The following is a 16,204-nucleotide window of genomic DNA, read 5'->3' as shown; positions in this document are numbered from 1 at the left end:
ATGGCCCAATACAATTTAGTTAGCATAAGTTCTCAATTTATGCAAACAAAACCAGCAATTGGAATCAAGTACGGCATTGAAAAATATTTGGGTACGAGATATGTTGCTACGATTGTTGCAGTGTGGGGAGGATAGGAAAGAAAAAAAAATCCAATGGAACTGAATTTGATATGAGAGGGTTTTTGACTATGGAAAAAATTTGAATGATCATAAGAGTCCTCCCGACCGCTTTCTAACATGGAGGGGCGGGGGGTTGGAAGGACAGGGGTACTCCCTTACCAGTTTTATTTGCATTAATCAAGCACATATCAAGCAAAAGGGACCATATTTTATAAGATAGGTTGTTTGCTTTTATAAGATAGGCGATTGAAAGTTGGGAGAGGGGGCTCCCATACATTTTTTCTGCTCAACTCGAAAACTTACCATATTTTGCATGGGAGGGTGTCTAGATACGAAGGATTTTCTATGATTGTTTCAAAACCGCCCTTTATTCACAGAGGAGATAGAAAGGCGCGAAGGGGCCTTCGAGTGCTGATCAAGCAAACGGAACCAAATTTAGCATGGGAGGGTATTTGAGTACCAGAAAAATTCTTATGATTTTGATTACGTATAGGATGAAAAAAAGTGGCATGGAGGTTTTGTTTGGTACGAGAAATGTTAGACTTTTTGAGACCCCTCATTTCTTATAGTGGGAAGATAAGTGAAAATGAGGGAGACCCCCATCCTTTTTTTGGACAGAACTTCATCAAGCAAATAAATGTGAATTTGGCATGGGAGGGTGTTTGGGTACGAGAAAAATTTTATGATTATTTGTTTGAGATTCCTCTGAAGATAGAAAGGGAAGATAAGGCTTTCATATGAATTTTCCCGTTTTGATAAAGTCTGTGTTGAATGCCTCTTTAAATAATCAAACATTCCATTTCATATAAGGCATCTATCCCTTCTTTCAGTGGGGAGACGGGAGAAAATTAATGAAACAGATAAAGCCAAATGAAGAATGTGAAATCTACGTACGAAAAATGTTTCTATGCTTATTCGAAGCTCGTTTCACGTTTTACAGAAATTTTTTTTTGAGAAAATTAGAATTATTCTTCTTAGTATGGCAAGTTGTCCAAATCAAGCGGCAGACACAAAAAGTCATGCATCGGAAGTGAATTAAGATCAGGTTTCAGATTCTAAACCAGATATCAGCGAAAGATTCAGTTTTCTGATTCAATATTGAGATTCAAATTCCATATTCATTCTTATATAGATACTCACGTTCAAATCCGGACTCAGTCCGCCGTGACAGCAGAAGATCTTCTCGTCGATGATGGCCGCAATTGGTAAGCAGTTGAAGCAGTCGGTAAAGGTTTTCCACAGCTTGACATTGTACCTTCGCTTGCACTCGTCATAAAATCCTGAGAAAATGGACCATATTAGTTTGTGATATTAGTTTTTAATGGTTTATTGAAATAGATAAACATATAGATATTTTATATTACTTTAAAGCCAATATTGAGATCTACTCTCATGTGTTCAAGAACTTTCATCGTGATTTGGACAATTTGAAATTTTTAAACTTTGGCAATTTACCAAACTAGAGGATCAAACATAACGAAGGGTATAAAATTCTTACCGTATATCCTATTAATACTGGCACATTCGTGATTGCCCCGCAGCAGGAAAAAGTTCTCTGGGTATTTGATTTTGTAGGCCAACAGCAGACAGATGGTTTCGAGCGATTGCTTGCCCCGATCCACGTAATCGCCGAGGAACAGGTAGTTGGCCTCCGGTGGGAATCCGCCGTACTCGAACAGCCGCAGCAGGTCTGTGTACTGGCCGTGGATGTCACCTGGGGGGATGAAAGGATGGAGACGAAGTTGTCAATGAGGAGGAACATAAACACACCACAGTCCATCACTAGCAGCAATTAGTCAACGGCGGGGGGATCATGCGGTGGTCAGTGATTTATTGATGGAACCAGTCTTCCGAAAATCAATCAAAACAAACACTCAGGATGCGTTTCCTGTTGGAAACATTCAGATTGTATAATGGGATAGCGCCTCTCGCAACTGCTTCGCCTGGCTGGTATGCAATCTCGATCAGCGCTCCTATCAGCTATGCAAACCGAGTCGCATCATTCAGAATTATCGGTTTAGCAAACATCGCATATCGGAGATGAGTGAGATACAAACTGATCCATTCTGAATGTAGCTCACTCAGTATCTGCCTGAATTATATGAAATTCAAAATTATTTTTTGCAGGACGAGAAAAATCAAACAGTTGTGCGGGACACCATAAATTCTCAGTAGTTTTAACGTGACGGACGACAGTTTAATAAGAGAACTTGTAAAATTTGTAAAACATGGCGAAAGTGAACATCTTTCCCTCACAAACACAACTTCAATTTGATTTTGATCATACTGATGTTAAAAAACGTTATAACAACAAATAAATTTATTAATTTGCTATTTTTCAAATCAAACAAAATACGCTAATGATCGGCTTCATGTATCACTCACTCACTGCCTGATCCATTCACTCCTGATCGAAGACCAACAAGATTCGCCATATGCATTGCGCATTGGTGAGATTCCAATTTGATGATGGTGCTGCACTGTTTGACAGCAAGCATCGTACGAGGTGATCTGTATTTTAGCGATGAATTGAACGATCGATGATCGGGTAGGTCAAGTAGCAATCAATAACGAAACCCGACCGTTGTACGTTCAGTTGCGAAGTGCAATCAGAAACATTCATTGAAAATGAGTGATATTCGGAACACTGGATGGAACGCTCAGTTCCGTTCCCAGCTTCTAGTTGATATTATTCATTTTAGGAGAGCGGTTTTTCGCGATGTCCATCAAATGCAGCAGAAATCGATTAATTTACGAGTGGATTGGAAATGATTGCAATAAATAAGTGGAAAAATAATTCAACTGCAGCCGTTGATCCATGAGGGTAACAATGCCGCTAATTTGAAGATGAATCAATTTGATTCAAGTGTAACAATCAACACAGTTAAACAAGATTGATTTGAAACTTTTACACTAGTCATCATCCAAAATAGGGGAGAATATGAAGACTTTATCATTTTCTTTGTTATCATGTCATCATTTCTTTTTTGGAAATCTTTCGCATCTCGCCGTCTTTTACAGTGTCTGATAATATGTAGGGGAGAGTGGGGAAACGTGGACCACTCTTAATATCTCAGATGTGTCTTGTGATAAAAATCTCAAACCAACTGTTATCGTCGTCGCTATGCGTAAGCTTATTTTTCTATATAATGTTGACTTATTTTTTTGTGATGGTCCCTTAGGCCCATTTGGGTCTATCCTCCACCCCATATGCTTCTTTAGGAGTGGAAGGGACTTTTTACCCTCCGGATAATTATGTGAACATTAATAGTTCAAATTGAACTGTTCAATTTCTGTACGACTTTTTCGTCTTACTCCCGCGTATGTCCATCACCGTACAATTTTCTATCTGATGCTTCTTCAGAACTTCATCACATTGATATGATCCTTTTTAGGATTAGACTTTGTATCAAATTGTCTTATGTACGCATCATATGCTTCTTCTATTTATGAAGCTTGAAAAAAATTACTTTATTTACACATTTTTTGGGATATCTTGGGCCCCTTATATTTTGATGTTTTTTATACACATTCAGAATTTAAAATACGTTTTTCCTATCTGTAAAGTTTTCTTATGCCAAATGAAGAGTTATGAAAATATTTTGTCCATTTTTTCCAATGCGATAGAGACGAACATATGTAAAGCCTTAATAATTTTTTTTTCGAAACGATCGCGAGCCGGGTTTAGGAATTATTCACATCTCACTTTTTTATTTTCTTATCTGAAATTGCTTGAAAAAAAAACCAAATAAATTATGAAATTTCAGTTTTGGGTCAACTCATAAACTTGGCACGTTATCTAGTCAATTTGGATTTGGTGGCCCACGATCCCCCACCATTTTTCAAAATCCAGAAAAAAATCCTTTTTTTTAACAGTCAGAGCTCGGGGAAATTAATTTATTTAAAGAATAAAAAAAATGGCCAATGATACCTTAAAAATGTAGAAAACCTTTCCGTTTACTTTCTTTATTTTTGTTTTTTTTTTATAATAAAGAAGTTATGAAGCAAAGGAAAAAAGTGGCCCATGATTCCCCACACGCCCCTACCTAATTTAGAGTTACTATGCTCCAAAAATAAGGACGATGCGTGATCCCGTAGTAGATGGATAAGAGGTATTTTCGTAAAGCGAAAAAAGATCGATTTTCTTAGTTGGAGGAGTTTTGATCCTTTATTCAGGGGATATTCACCTGAATTAAAAATCGTTCAAAATCCATAGACATAGGCTTTTTCGTCTTTTCACGTCACAGTTTTGAGGTCTTATTCTTAAAGATTGGTTACAAACCTGAAGTTAAGCATAAATGTAAAAATATATTTTTTTTTACACAAAATCAATCTTTCAAGTCTTTTTTAGGGCTTGTGATATAGCTCAGTTGGCAAATCTGTTGTCTCCTGAGCCGATGTCCGCGAGTTCGAGCCCAAGAGTAAACATCGAACACAGTTGTACCGGATAAGTTTTTCAATAACGATCCGCCAACTGCAACGTTGATAAAGTCGCGAATGCCATAAACATGGTAAAACGACTATAATCGAAACAAAAAAAAAAAAAAAAAAAGTCTTTTTTACCAGACATTTACTGTCTGGTTGTCTTAGTTATCTGATAAATATTAGTAATATCGTGCTAATCAATGTTCACGATCCATTCAAAAGAAAAGTAAGTCTTTCTAAACTCTTGAGAACAACTGAACCCATAGGTATAATTTTTCTTGAAAATATGGCATTATGAAATTCATATTATTTTCCAATGATTGACATATTGGAATAAAAATTGTACTATGATATGAGGCTCTTGGAGCCAGAGAGGCTAAGTGACAGAATTAGAAAATCTGAGTGAGGTACAGGGAACGAATGTTTGAGCACCAAACCATATTGTTTTTAAATAAGAATTTTATTTCACTGTTTTTTACAGTGTTTATTAATTTGAAAATTAGAGGGTAAAGGGTTATTGCATGGACTATGATTTCAATAGCTTTAATTGTGTAAATAGTGTAAGGAATGAGAAAAAAATTTAATTATTTTTTTAAAGTTTTATGATTGCTTATTGGCTTATTACTACTTAGGCTGGCGAATGCTTAGCTTAGCTTATTCGACTACTCTCATTCACCTCTAATAATTGAACCCGAAATGCTCAATGACGATTTAAAAAAAAAAATTATCAAAAACATTTCGAACCCGTTGAAAGGCGCTTGGGATTAGCAGCACATTCTCAGTGTACATAACTGATGCTCTCCCTTTGACCATCAATAACGGTGCCGGTCACGTGCTGTTCTCTATTACTGAACCGATTTGCGTGAAACTTGGCACATGCGGGCATTGGAGGCCGGGGAAGGTTCCTATAATAGTTTGGGACCCTTCCATCTTCCTGGAAGAGGGGAGGGGGTCTCTCATATAAAAGTCTTCATAACTCGAGAACTGATCAAACAAATCATATTTTTTTTTTTTTTTTTTTGTTTCGATTATAGTCGTTTTACCATCTTTATGGCATTCGCGACTTTATCAACGTTACAGTTGGCGGATCGTTATTGAAAAACTTATCCGGTACAACTGTGTTCGATGTTTACTCTTGGGCTCGAACTCGCGGACATCGGCTCAGGAGACAACAGACTTGCCAACTGAGCTATATCACAAGCCCATAAACAAATCATATCAAACTTGGCATGGGTGGGGATCTGGGTACGAGGAATGTTTCTAAGAATATTTGGTACCCCTCTCTCCTTTCGGTGGAGAGATAGGAAGGGGGAGGGGGCCTTTCTTAAAATTTTTTAATAACTGGAGAACTAGTTTAGCAAATGGAACCATATTTGGCATGGGAGGGTAGTGGAATACGAGAAATGGTTCTATGATTATTTCAGACCCCTCCCTCTTTCCAGTGTAGATTCAGGAATGAAGGGAGGGGCCTTTAACCCCTTTTTTATTGCATTACTTGAAAACTATTCGAACAAATGAAACCAAATTTGGCTTGGAAGGGTATTTGGATACGATAAATAGTTCTATGAATATTTGATACCCCTCCCCAGGCTTCGGACGGCTCCTGAGGTGTCGCTCATAAGTGCAAGAGCAAAGCTTCACAAAGAGGTGTGGAACCCAAACTCTTGTGAGCGGCAAACCGCACACACTCTGCTCATGCTTCCCGAAAAATAAATGTTCGACACTCACTTGCATGAGTGATGTGTGCTCCGCCAGTGTTACTCTTAGAGTGTACTCTTAGTGTAAACACTCAGGGATGTTTAGTGAGTTTTAGGAAACCGTCCTTCCCATCGTAACAAAAACAGACGCTCGCAAATGGATTCTTTTAGGCAAAGCTTTGAAAACTCAGCTCGCAAGCGCGTCTTCGCAGAGGTTCATATTCAAAAAGTTTTATGAAATTTATGTAATGTTAAATTATCGTTTTCACCTTACCTCAATCACATAAACATACATCACTGTGACAATAGATTAATGGGGAAAATTCCATCAACAAATTTACAAAACCTGTACGTACATGTTGATGGCTGTTTGATGCCAAATGTCTTAGAAATTGCATAAAACGTCTGGCACTGCCTGGGCCAGATCTGACCACGGCACAGTGGTCAAAAATACGAAAAACGTGATCGTTGCTTATAACTTTTTTAGGTCACATTTGAGCATATTGGTGTCTTCGGAGAAGTTTGTCAGTAAAATCAGCTCTATAATAAAAAAAAATTATTTTGCTGATTAATTTCCCTATAAGTGAGATAAAATTTCTAACTTCTCTGTTATAGGTTTTTGCTCTGATGCCTTCGACAAACTTGTTTAAAATCAAATTTTCTACAACTTTGCTTCAGATGCCAATAATAATACAAATGTGCGCTATATGTAGTTTCATAGAAATCGTTGTTTTTAAGGCAAACGTGGAAAATTAAAATTGATGTATCTCGCTTGGATACAAGTGGATACTGACGGTTGTACCTGCATCTTGTAGACGAAATCTTCGACTTTATTTTGCATCTAAAGCGGGCTGCCCGATGTTGCCCGGTGTTTGTAAAATAAGGCGTGAAAAAGCCCTATTTTCGGTAATTTTTTTAAGATAGCTTTGCAGTATCACATTTTACAAGCATGAAATGTTCAACAAAGTGGTGTATTTTAGTAAGACAAACAACTTTGTGGAACATATTATTAAACTTAAAATTAACTGAAAAAAGTTTTTATTAATAAACTGATTTTTAGAGGTTAAGTTTCTTATTTGGCCGATATCTCGGATATTAATTATTTTAGAAACTTGGCATCTGAAGCAAAGTTGTAGAAAATTTGATTTTAAACAAGTTTGTCGAAAACATCAAAGAGCTAACAGAGAAGTTAAAAATTTTATCTCACTTGTAGGGGGATTAATCAGAAAAATAATAGTTTTTTTTTATTATAGAGCTGATTTTACTGACAAACTTCTCCGAAGACACCAATATGCTCAAATGTGACCTAAAAAAGTTATAAGCAACGATCACGTTTTTCGTATTTTTAACCACTGTGCACGGGTAGGAATCGCTAAGCGAGCCTGAAGTTTGTATGGGATTTTGAGACAATTTGTTTTGGAAGAAAATCCCCTCCGGCTGATTTCTTTTAAATACAGTTTTCCTTTAAGCTTAAATTATGACAAATATTTCATTCCAAGACTGTGATACGATTAAAGTTAGGATATAAAAGTTATTAAGCATTAAAAACAGGCTAATATTTTAAAGCATGATATTCATTACTATTACAGAGGGGTCAGAATGTTCGAATGTATCGTATAAGACATATTTTGATAATTTTTACTAAAATTGCATAACTACAGGGGCTAAGCATCATGTCTTTCAGTACTTTTTCGGTTGTAGTTTTTACACACTTCAAAAAAAAAATCCTGAATTTGGAAATCTGTAACATCTTTGACAAGAATTATATCAAAATGAGTCAGTCCTAATTTAGGAAAAAAATTGAAGTGTGTAAAAACTACAACCGAAAAAGTACTAAAAGTCGTGTTGCTTAGCCCCTGTACTTATGCAATTTTAGTAAAAATAATCAAAAAAAATCCTTAACGATAACATGTTTCCTTAAACAAAAGTTGTTAATAATCTTAAAACAGAGCTTTTGTGAATTTGCAGGGAAAGAAATGGGGTTCCAGAGGGTTAATTTTTCTCATAAGATATGATGAAAAAAGAAAACGGAGATCAAGTAATCCAACATTACCCTACAGTTTCGCCTGAACTACTCTCCAAACTATCATGTGAATATTTGTCATAATTGAGGCTTTAAGAAAAACCGTATAATATAATAATAAATAATAATAATATAATAATCGCCCAATATTTCTCTATTGGGCGAAGGTCCGGCACGTTGGGCGGATGAATTTCCTTTGGCACGAAGGTGACCCCGTTGGCTTCGTACCACTCCAACACGTCCTTTGAATAGTGGCACGAAGCGAGATCCGGCCAGAAAATGGTCGAGCCCTCGTGCTGCTTCAATAGTGGAAGTAAGCGCTTCTGTAGGCACTCCTTAAGACCTGCCCGTTTACTGTGGCGGTCGTCACGAAGGGTGCGCTCCGCTTTCCGCAAGGGCAGATTGCTTGCCACACCATGTACTTTTTGGCAATCTTGGATAGTTTCTGTTTCCGAATATCCTCCGGAACGCTGAATTTGTTCTCTGCGGTGAAGAACAACAGGCCCGGCAGCTGACGAAAGTCCGCTTCGACGTAGATTTCGTCGTCCGTTACCAGGCAATGCGGTTTCGTCAGCATTTCGGTGTACAGCTTCCTTGGTCCGCTGGACGAATGAACTTGAAAAATTCAGCTTTTTGGCGACATCCCGGACCGAACTTATTGGATCACGTCTAAACTGCTTAACTACGCGCTTGTGTTTTTTTCACTGACGGAGCATCCATTTTTGCCGTTCTTCACCTTCCGGTCGATGGTTAGTTTCTCGAAGTATCTTTTTAGTACTCTGCTGACCGTGGATTGGACGATTCCCAGCATCTTACCGATGTCCCGATGTGACAACTCCGGATTCTTGAAATGAGTGCGCAGGATTTATTCACGAACTCTTTTTCGTTCGACGACATTTTTCCAAATTTACGAAAAATTGACAGTGAAGCATGGCCGACGTGATCTATACACTCTTATCTGATTATAAGCGAAAGCTTATATCTTCAACTTTCGCTTATAATCAGATTGCTTAAAATTAAATTTCTACAGCGTTTTTTCCGTGATGCAATTTGATGTGACACACCCTTTAGAACATCGAGAATAGGAGTATGGCCAAATTAAGTATCTTTTTTCAGCATTAACAACAGATGTGGGATTATTCGTAATATATAAATTCTAACTTGCGATAAAACAATATTTTTTTGGTCGCCTTTTCATGGTCGCTTTCTGGCCGGAAATTATTCCCGTCTAGCCGTCTGTTTCCTGTTCGCAAATTAAATCTTTGAATCGATTTTCTTAATTCCACCCGTTTTATCACTGCCCACCTCCTGATGTGCTTGTCTAGCTAGCCTAGCACACCAATCATAAACCAATTTCGCCCAACTTACCGCAAATCTTAAGTGGCGCCTCCAGCTCCAACAGGATCGGCTGCTGCAGGAAGATTTCGCGCGATTTCAAACACAGCCCCCGGATCTCTTCCTCCGTCATTGGTACTGCTTTTCCTGGGCGGCATCCTCTGACTGGAAATAGAAAAACAGAGAGAAAACGAACGAATGAAATCAAGGTAAGACTCAAGTTCCGATACGGATGAAGAACAGTGTTGGTTGTCTGCTCCTCAACTAGTTATGTACAGAAGTTCCTTAATCGTTTTATCGCTGCCGCTGCTGATGGAGCAAATGAGCTAAGCCCGTTTAATCTTGTTTTGGGAAATAGACTGTAGCTACCTTTCATTACCGGAAATCAAAGCGAAAACATGGAAAGTCCAATCCTGAACAGGCATAATTTTCTGGTCGAATTAATCCACTCGAATGGACGTTTCACGATTGGTCTTCAAATATTGCCACATTTGTAGTCTTGAAGACGATTTCTTGATCCATAAGCTATTTAATAGAAAAAGCAAAACGAAAAAAAAATTGTAATTCTTGGAACACTACGATGGAAAGGTTTTGATTCTGACTGTGCGTGACGTAGTCGTTTATAAGGAAAAAAAACCCTAACTCACCCAAAACGTCGCCATGTTCGAAAATTGAGCTAACGAGTGAAAAACTGTGACGAAGAAAAGGACTCTTAATCACCGAAAAAAAATGAGTAAGGTAGTGATTCCTGTACTCGGACAGAAAAACGGTCTTATTAAATTTTTAACTGAAAATATTACGAAGGATCCATTCCAGGCCAAAAGATGAAGCATCCACATCAACAGGTAATTGAATCTTTTGGTTTTGTCTTCTTTCGTTCATTCATGGATTCTAATTTGGGTACATGTCCTGGAAGAAAAAGTTGGAGAAGTTTTTGCGAACGGAAGAAAATGGCCTCCAAAGTATATTATCTTGTCCTTTCGTGTCGGTGTATACTCAGCAGCAATCTATCAGGGTATATTTTTAGGGAGGAAGGCCTTTTGAAAAGAACATTAAATTAGGATTTATATTATTTTTGTGAGCATCGTTTTTCGATTATCTCCCATAAATGGTTTGCTGTTGTTGAGATGAGGAAAAAAAGGTAAATGTGGGGTGATTGATTCTGTGTTGGATGCCTTTTATTAGTAGATGTCGCTTAGCTTAATCAGAATTTAATGCTCCTCCTTCCAGGTTCGTATTACTTTTTCCAAGAAAATGGAGAAATCGACCTCCAACAAAAAGTCGGTAGAAACAAATTAAGGCTTCTGAGAAACTGTAAATAACTAGCTTATTCGATGTCTCACATAACACACGATTTTTTTTTCAGATAGAACGAGCAACAAATAGATGATCCTTGAAAATAAAATATTCAGTACCTGTTTCGGCCACTTTTGCAGCCTTGTGAGACACAAATGTAGAATTACCTACAGAACATTGAAACTCCACCGAAATATTTTAAATATCTACACCCCAGCACAAGAAGATGCCCGCAAATGGAATAAAAATCAGTCACAGGGTACTCAAAACTTATGTCTGATTTTCCATGGAAAAAAAATCTGAAAAAAGGAACCGCGGATTTTTCATTCAAGTTGTTGTGGGGGCGGATGAAATGAAACGCGCTAAATCTTGGCAGCGGTAGTAAACAGCTTCAAGCTGCAAATTTATTTTGTAAAATTAATAATGGGTTCAAGATTTTAATAAAGCTAGCATTCAACTCACAAATTCAGTATTCACTCCCTAACTTTGCACCCGAACAATGTTTCTTGATAGATGGCGTGGGTGGTAATGCTGTTGAATGAAGTTAGGATAAGTTTGCATGATAGTTTTTAATATATGTTTTGTGATTTACCTACGATTTTCGTACTATTATCTAGCTAACGTTCCGTACTATTCCGTACTATTATCTAGCGTACCTTTATAGGTAATTTCGTGCTACTAGGTAGCGTTAGTTTGTTTTAGATAAGTGCTATTGCTGTAACCATGAATTAGGTTAGGTTAGGATATGTAAATTTAGTTAGATTTAAGTTGTAAATAATACCTTAGCTTATGTAATAGGGTTCCTGATCGCAGAAACAACTAGCGAAAATATCCGCACAGAACTAGCACTTTAAACTTCTAACTAAACTGATTTATTTAAATTCGCGGAAAACTTTTGTCACTTGGACCAACGCTCGTTGTCGAGAAGAAAAGAATGACGTGACGAAAAGCGTTGATCAGCAGCCACTGAACTCTAGTTATCAGCGGCCTGTCGGAAAGCGATTAGGCAGGGATGCCAGTTTCCAACATCCCCCCTCCCGTAACACTGGTATCTGGGGTGTAAGATCCAGGGTTTCCTCCTTGTGTGACCTCTAAGACCGCTAGCTTTGACACAGACTGACGAGTGAGTCGTTTACTTGTCTGCACGACTGCCCGTCTGATACACCTATCTGACCCCGGAAACAGTTCCAACACCCGCCCTCGAGCCCAGCCATTTCTTCTTGATCCATTTACCACAACAACCTAGTCTCCCAAACGAACCGGCTTCGTCTCACCGAACCATTTAGACCGTTGCGTCATGGTCGAGAGTTATTCGCGCACCCAACGACTCCAAAAGCGATCAAGTTGTAGATTTATCTGGCTCCACGCGTTTCTCAACCCATTGGCTTCGCTGATCGGTTCCGACTCCGGTTGTTTGACACCATTGCTGCTTCCCAACAAAAAATGGTTGGGGGTTAGTGCTTCTGCTTCTTCTGACTCGATAGGTAAGTAGGTCAACGGTCGACTGTTGACGATTCCTTCAGCGTCAACCAGCAGTGTGTAGAAGGCCTCGTCGTCCAACTTTCTTCCCGGAATCATGCTCCCCTCTAGCGCTGTTTTCACAGAGCGTACCAGGCGCTGCCACGAACCGCCCATGTGAGGAGTACCTGGTGGAATGAAAACCCATTTCGTATCCACGTTGGTGAACGTGGCTGCCATGTTCTCGTGGAATTGCCGGACTTGTTGTTGCAGGATATTGTCAGCGCCCCCGAAATTTTTCCCGTTGTCCGAATGGATCTCGATCGGAGCTCCTCGCCTTCCGATGAAACGGCGAATGCTCATAATGCACGACTCGGTGCTCAAACTGTAAACGACCTCTACGTGCACAGTTCTGATGGTCAAGCACGTGAAGAGGGCGACCCATCTTTTCAACACTTGTCTCTCAGACTTCACTAATATCGGTCCAAATAACGCCAGACCGGTGTAACTGAAGGGACGAGTGTATGCGGCAAGCCTTGCTTCTGGTAAAGGTGCCATCCGAGGAACCTGGGGTTTGGACTTATAGATTTTACACCACTGGCATTGTCGGAGGACACGCTTCACTGTTTGTCGAATACGGAGAATGTAGAATCGCTGGCGCAACTCATTGACGACGGTTTCGAAGTTTTTTCGATGGTAGAAATCTATGATCAGTTCGGTTAGTCGATGGTATTGAGGCAGAATCACTGGATACTTGATGCACGTTGACACACGTTTTGCGGCACCGATACGGCTGTCGACGCGAAGAACGCCGTTTTCATCCAAGTACGGCGACATTTGGCGAAGAATGCTTTGTTTCGGTTGTTCTGTCATTTCGTTGTTCTGTCGATTTTCCTCGATTGTGAATCGCAGCGCTCATTTCGGCAGGATATGAACACCATTGGGCATTCCCAAACAGTGAACGTCGTCACGGAGTTCCTGTTGACCAAGATGTTCTGGAAGACTTTTCACACGGTTTGTCTTGAGGGCAATGTAACGGTTCACATAGGCAGTGGTTCTTAATTAAGACTCTCTCCTATTTAGAAAATCTGGTGAAGTCGACAGTTGTTTGAGTTTCAGACGGTTGATGGACGAGACAGGCTACCTTGAGTTCTTCAGTAGTAATCGTAGACGATCTAGGTTGAGGCCAGTTTCCTTCGGACTCTTTCAGGAATTCGAGTCCGCTAAACCATGCGGAATCTTGTTGGATCTCAAGCTCGTGGAACCACTTCGTAGCATGATCTGCATTGTTGAGTTTCGAAGGGGTCCAACGCCATTCGGAGATTTCACTGTTCGAGAGTATTTCGCCTACCCGACACGCAACAAATGGGTGTAACGCCGGTGGTCCGAACGAATCCATGCGAGGACAGTGCTTGAGTCAGACCAGAAAACGGTGCGTCGAATGTTCAGTGAATGTCCGTCTACGATGAACTTCAGCAATCTAACTCCTATCACGGCTGCTTGTAACTCCAGACGAGGTATGGACCAGTGTTTTAAAGGGACTACCTTGGTTTTAGCGGATACTAGAGAGCAGATAAATCCTTCAGGAGTGGAGAGGCGAAAATACGCTACAGGCGGCGTAAGTTTCTTCGCTTGCGTCAACGAAAATATGGAGTTCAAGATCTTGATAGAGTTCACGGGATGCTTCTGGGAAGTAGCAGCGAGGAATGGAAATTTCGGCAATCTTCGGGAAACATTTCGTCCACCGTAACCATTTTTCGAAGGCGTTGTTGTCTATTGGCTCATCCCATTGCGTTCCTGCTCTCCAGACATCTTGGAGGAGAATCTTCCCATGGAGAATGCTAGCTGCGAGGAGCCCGAGAGGATGAAAGAAGCTCATATGGCATCGTAACAGTTGTCTGTTTTGTCGGACGGTTACCGGTGGCTAGCAGTTCATTGATATCTGGAGGTAGAATGGTCGAGAATCCCAGGCTATCTTCTTTCGACGTCCAGTGCATACCTAAGATGTGTTCATAACCCCTCGGGTTCTCCAAGTTTAGCGATTTCGGCTGTGATGTTTCGGCTTCTCCTAGTCTTTCGAGGACCTTAGAACTGTTAGACATCCAACCTCTTATGTTGAATCCACCCTTGGCATGAATCAATTTGACTTCACCCGCTATTCGTGACGCTTCTTCCTCGTTCTCAAAACTATCTGCGTAATCATCAACGTAGGTTCTTTTAACTATTCCCTCTACTGCCCTGGGATATTGTTTTTCGTTTTGCATGGCGTTCAGAGTCATAACGTAGTGCGCAGATGCGGGAGAACAGGTGGAACCGAAGGTAGCTACGTTCATGGTATAAACTTCTGGTTGACCTTGTGGATCATGGTTCCAGAGGAAGCGCTGAACTTGCCTGTCTTTTTCGACGATTCTTATCTGGTGGAACATTTCCGCAATATCCGCTGAAATGGCCACGGGAAATTGCCGGAAACGAAACAGGACCCAAGGTAGAGGATTGAGTTCGTCAGGGGCTTTCAATAGCATTATGTTCAGGGAAATTCCGTCTACGGTGGCGGAAGCGTCCCATATCATGCGCACCTTCTCTGGCTTTTTGGGATTGATGACGGCTCCAAGCGGAAGAAACCAAGTGCGTCTCGGGTCTGAATCGATCAGCTCCTTTTCAGTTGCACGGTGGGCATAGCTCTTTTCGATGTAGTTCTTTATCTGCAGTTCAAGATTGAGTCGCAACTGAGGCTGACGGTTCATTCTACGTTGCAAGCATTCCCAGTTTGTATGCCATCGGGCGACTGTCCGGAAGTTCAAATTCGTCGAATCGTGAGCTATTCTCCGCCACTCTGCCATACAAACACCAACCAAGCCTTGTTTTTGCTGCTGTAGGCGCTCCAGGCTGGCCTTCTTTGATGCGCAACGGGACAGTCAAGTTGAGATTGTTCAAACCAATGAGCAGTTATATTGGTGTACGAAGCGACAGGAAGCCCTTTCAGGTGCGGAAATTGTTCGGAAAGATGCGAAAAATCGAGAGATTGCTCGCTTAGGGATAAGTTCTTGACGGTACGTAAATCTTTCAAACAAACCTTCATGTTGTTCTGGCCGGAGATAGTCAAGTCTAAAACTTCCCATTCTCTATCAGTCCGAGATATTTTGCCTGTCCATGTCAAACATAAAACTCGTGGGGTTCCCTTCGCGCTTAATTCTTTAACAAGAGATTGCTCAACAAGTGTGTATCAAATTTCGTCATCGCACTTGATCTCAAAAATAAGTCTGTAAAATACATATTAGACATAGCGAATAATAAATTATGATTTTTATGGAAATCAAGGCAGTCTTTTATCGATCTCTTAAACCTTCGTTTCATGACTTTTTATTTGTCCTTAAAATTATTTAAAACAGTTGGAATTGATGTGTACATCAAGAAAAAAAATTAAAATAAAATACGATTTTTTCAATTTTTCCATACAATAATTGTTGCAAATTTGTAACTTTATGAAACGAAGGGTTAATGGTGAGATAAGTTTCAAGATAGAATCTAAAAATAAATAATTATTTAAACAACATGTCTCGATTAAGTTATCTTCTCTATATTAGCTCGAGACAAGTACATATTTTTTTCGTGACGTTGCATTTCCATCTAAATCCTCATCACTACAAACGCTAGTTTTTGCCAACAATCTCACTCACTCACTCCGAAACAATTGCATCCGATTCGGACATTGTAATTATAAGTGTTTCAATTAGAGTTCCTCCGAGATAGAACGTAAACAAACGCTAATCGCGTTTGTTTCATCGATTAGTAAAATTGACGCTTGACTCCGGCGCTTCTGAGAGCATTTTTTTATTCGTTTACCGTAACT

General features: G+C 39.7%; 1 protein-coding gene across 1 annotated transcript in view; it reads right to left on the bottom strand.

The window, feature by feature from the left end:
* The window catches only part of LOC129757059 (serine/threonine-protein phosphatase PP1-beta catalytic subunit), a 107,988-nt gene that overhangs the window by 5,027 nt on the left and 86,757 nt on the right, over nt 1-16,204 (bottom strand). The window contains exons 2-4 of the mRNA XM_055754160.1: nt 9,634-9,765; nt 1,619-1,834; nt 1,261-1,400 (exon numbers count right to left, since the gene is read on the bottom strand). Coding sequence (XP_055610135.1) covers nt 1,261-1,400; nt 1,619-1,834; nt 9,634-9,765 — 488 coding nt within the window. The remainder of the gene's footprint in view (nt 1-1,260; nt 1,401-1,618; nt 1,835-9,633; nt 9,766-16,204) is intronic.

Source organism: Uranotaenia lowii, chromosome 3 (genome assembly GCF_029784155.1).
Source record: "Uranotaenia lowii strain MFRU-FL chromosome 3, ASM2978415v1, whole genome shotgun sequence".
NCBI lineage: Eukaryota > Metazoa > Arthropoda > Insecta > Diptera > Culicidae > Uranotaenia > Uranotaenia lowii.
This window is presented reverse-complemented; position numbering and strand designations above follow the sequence as displayed.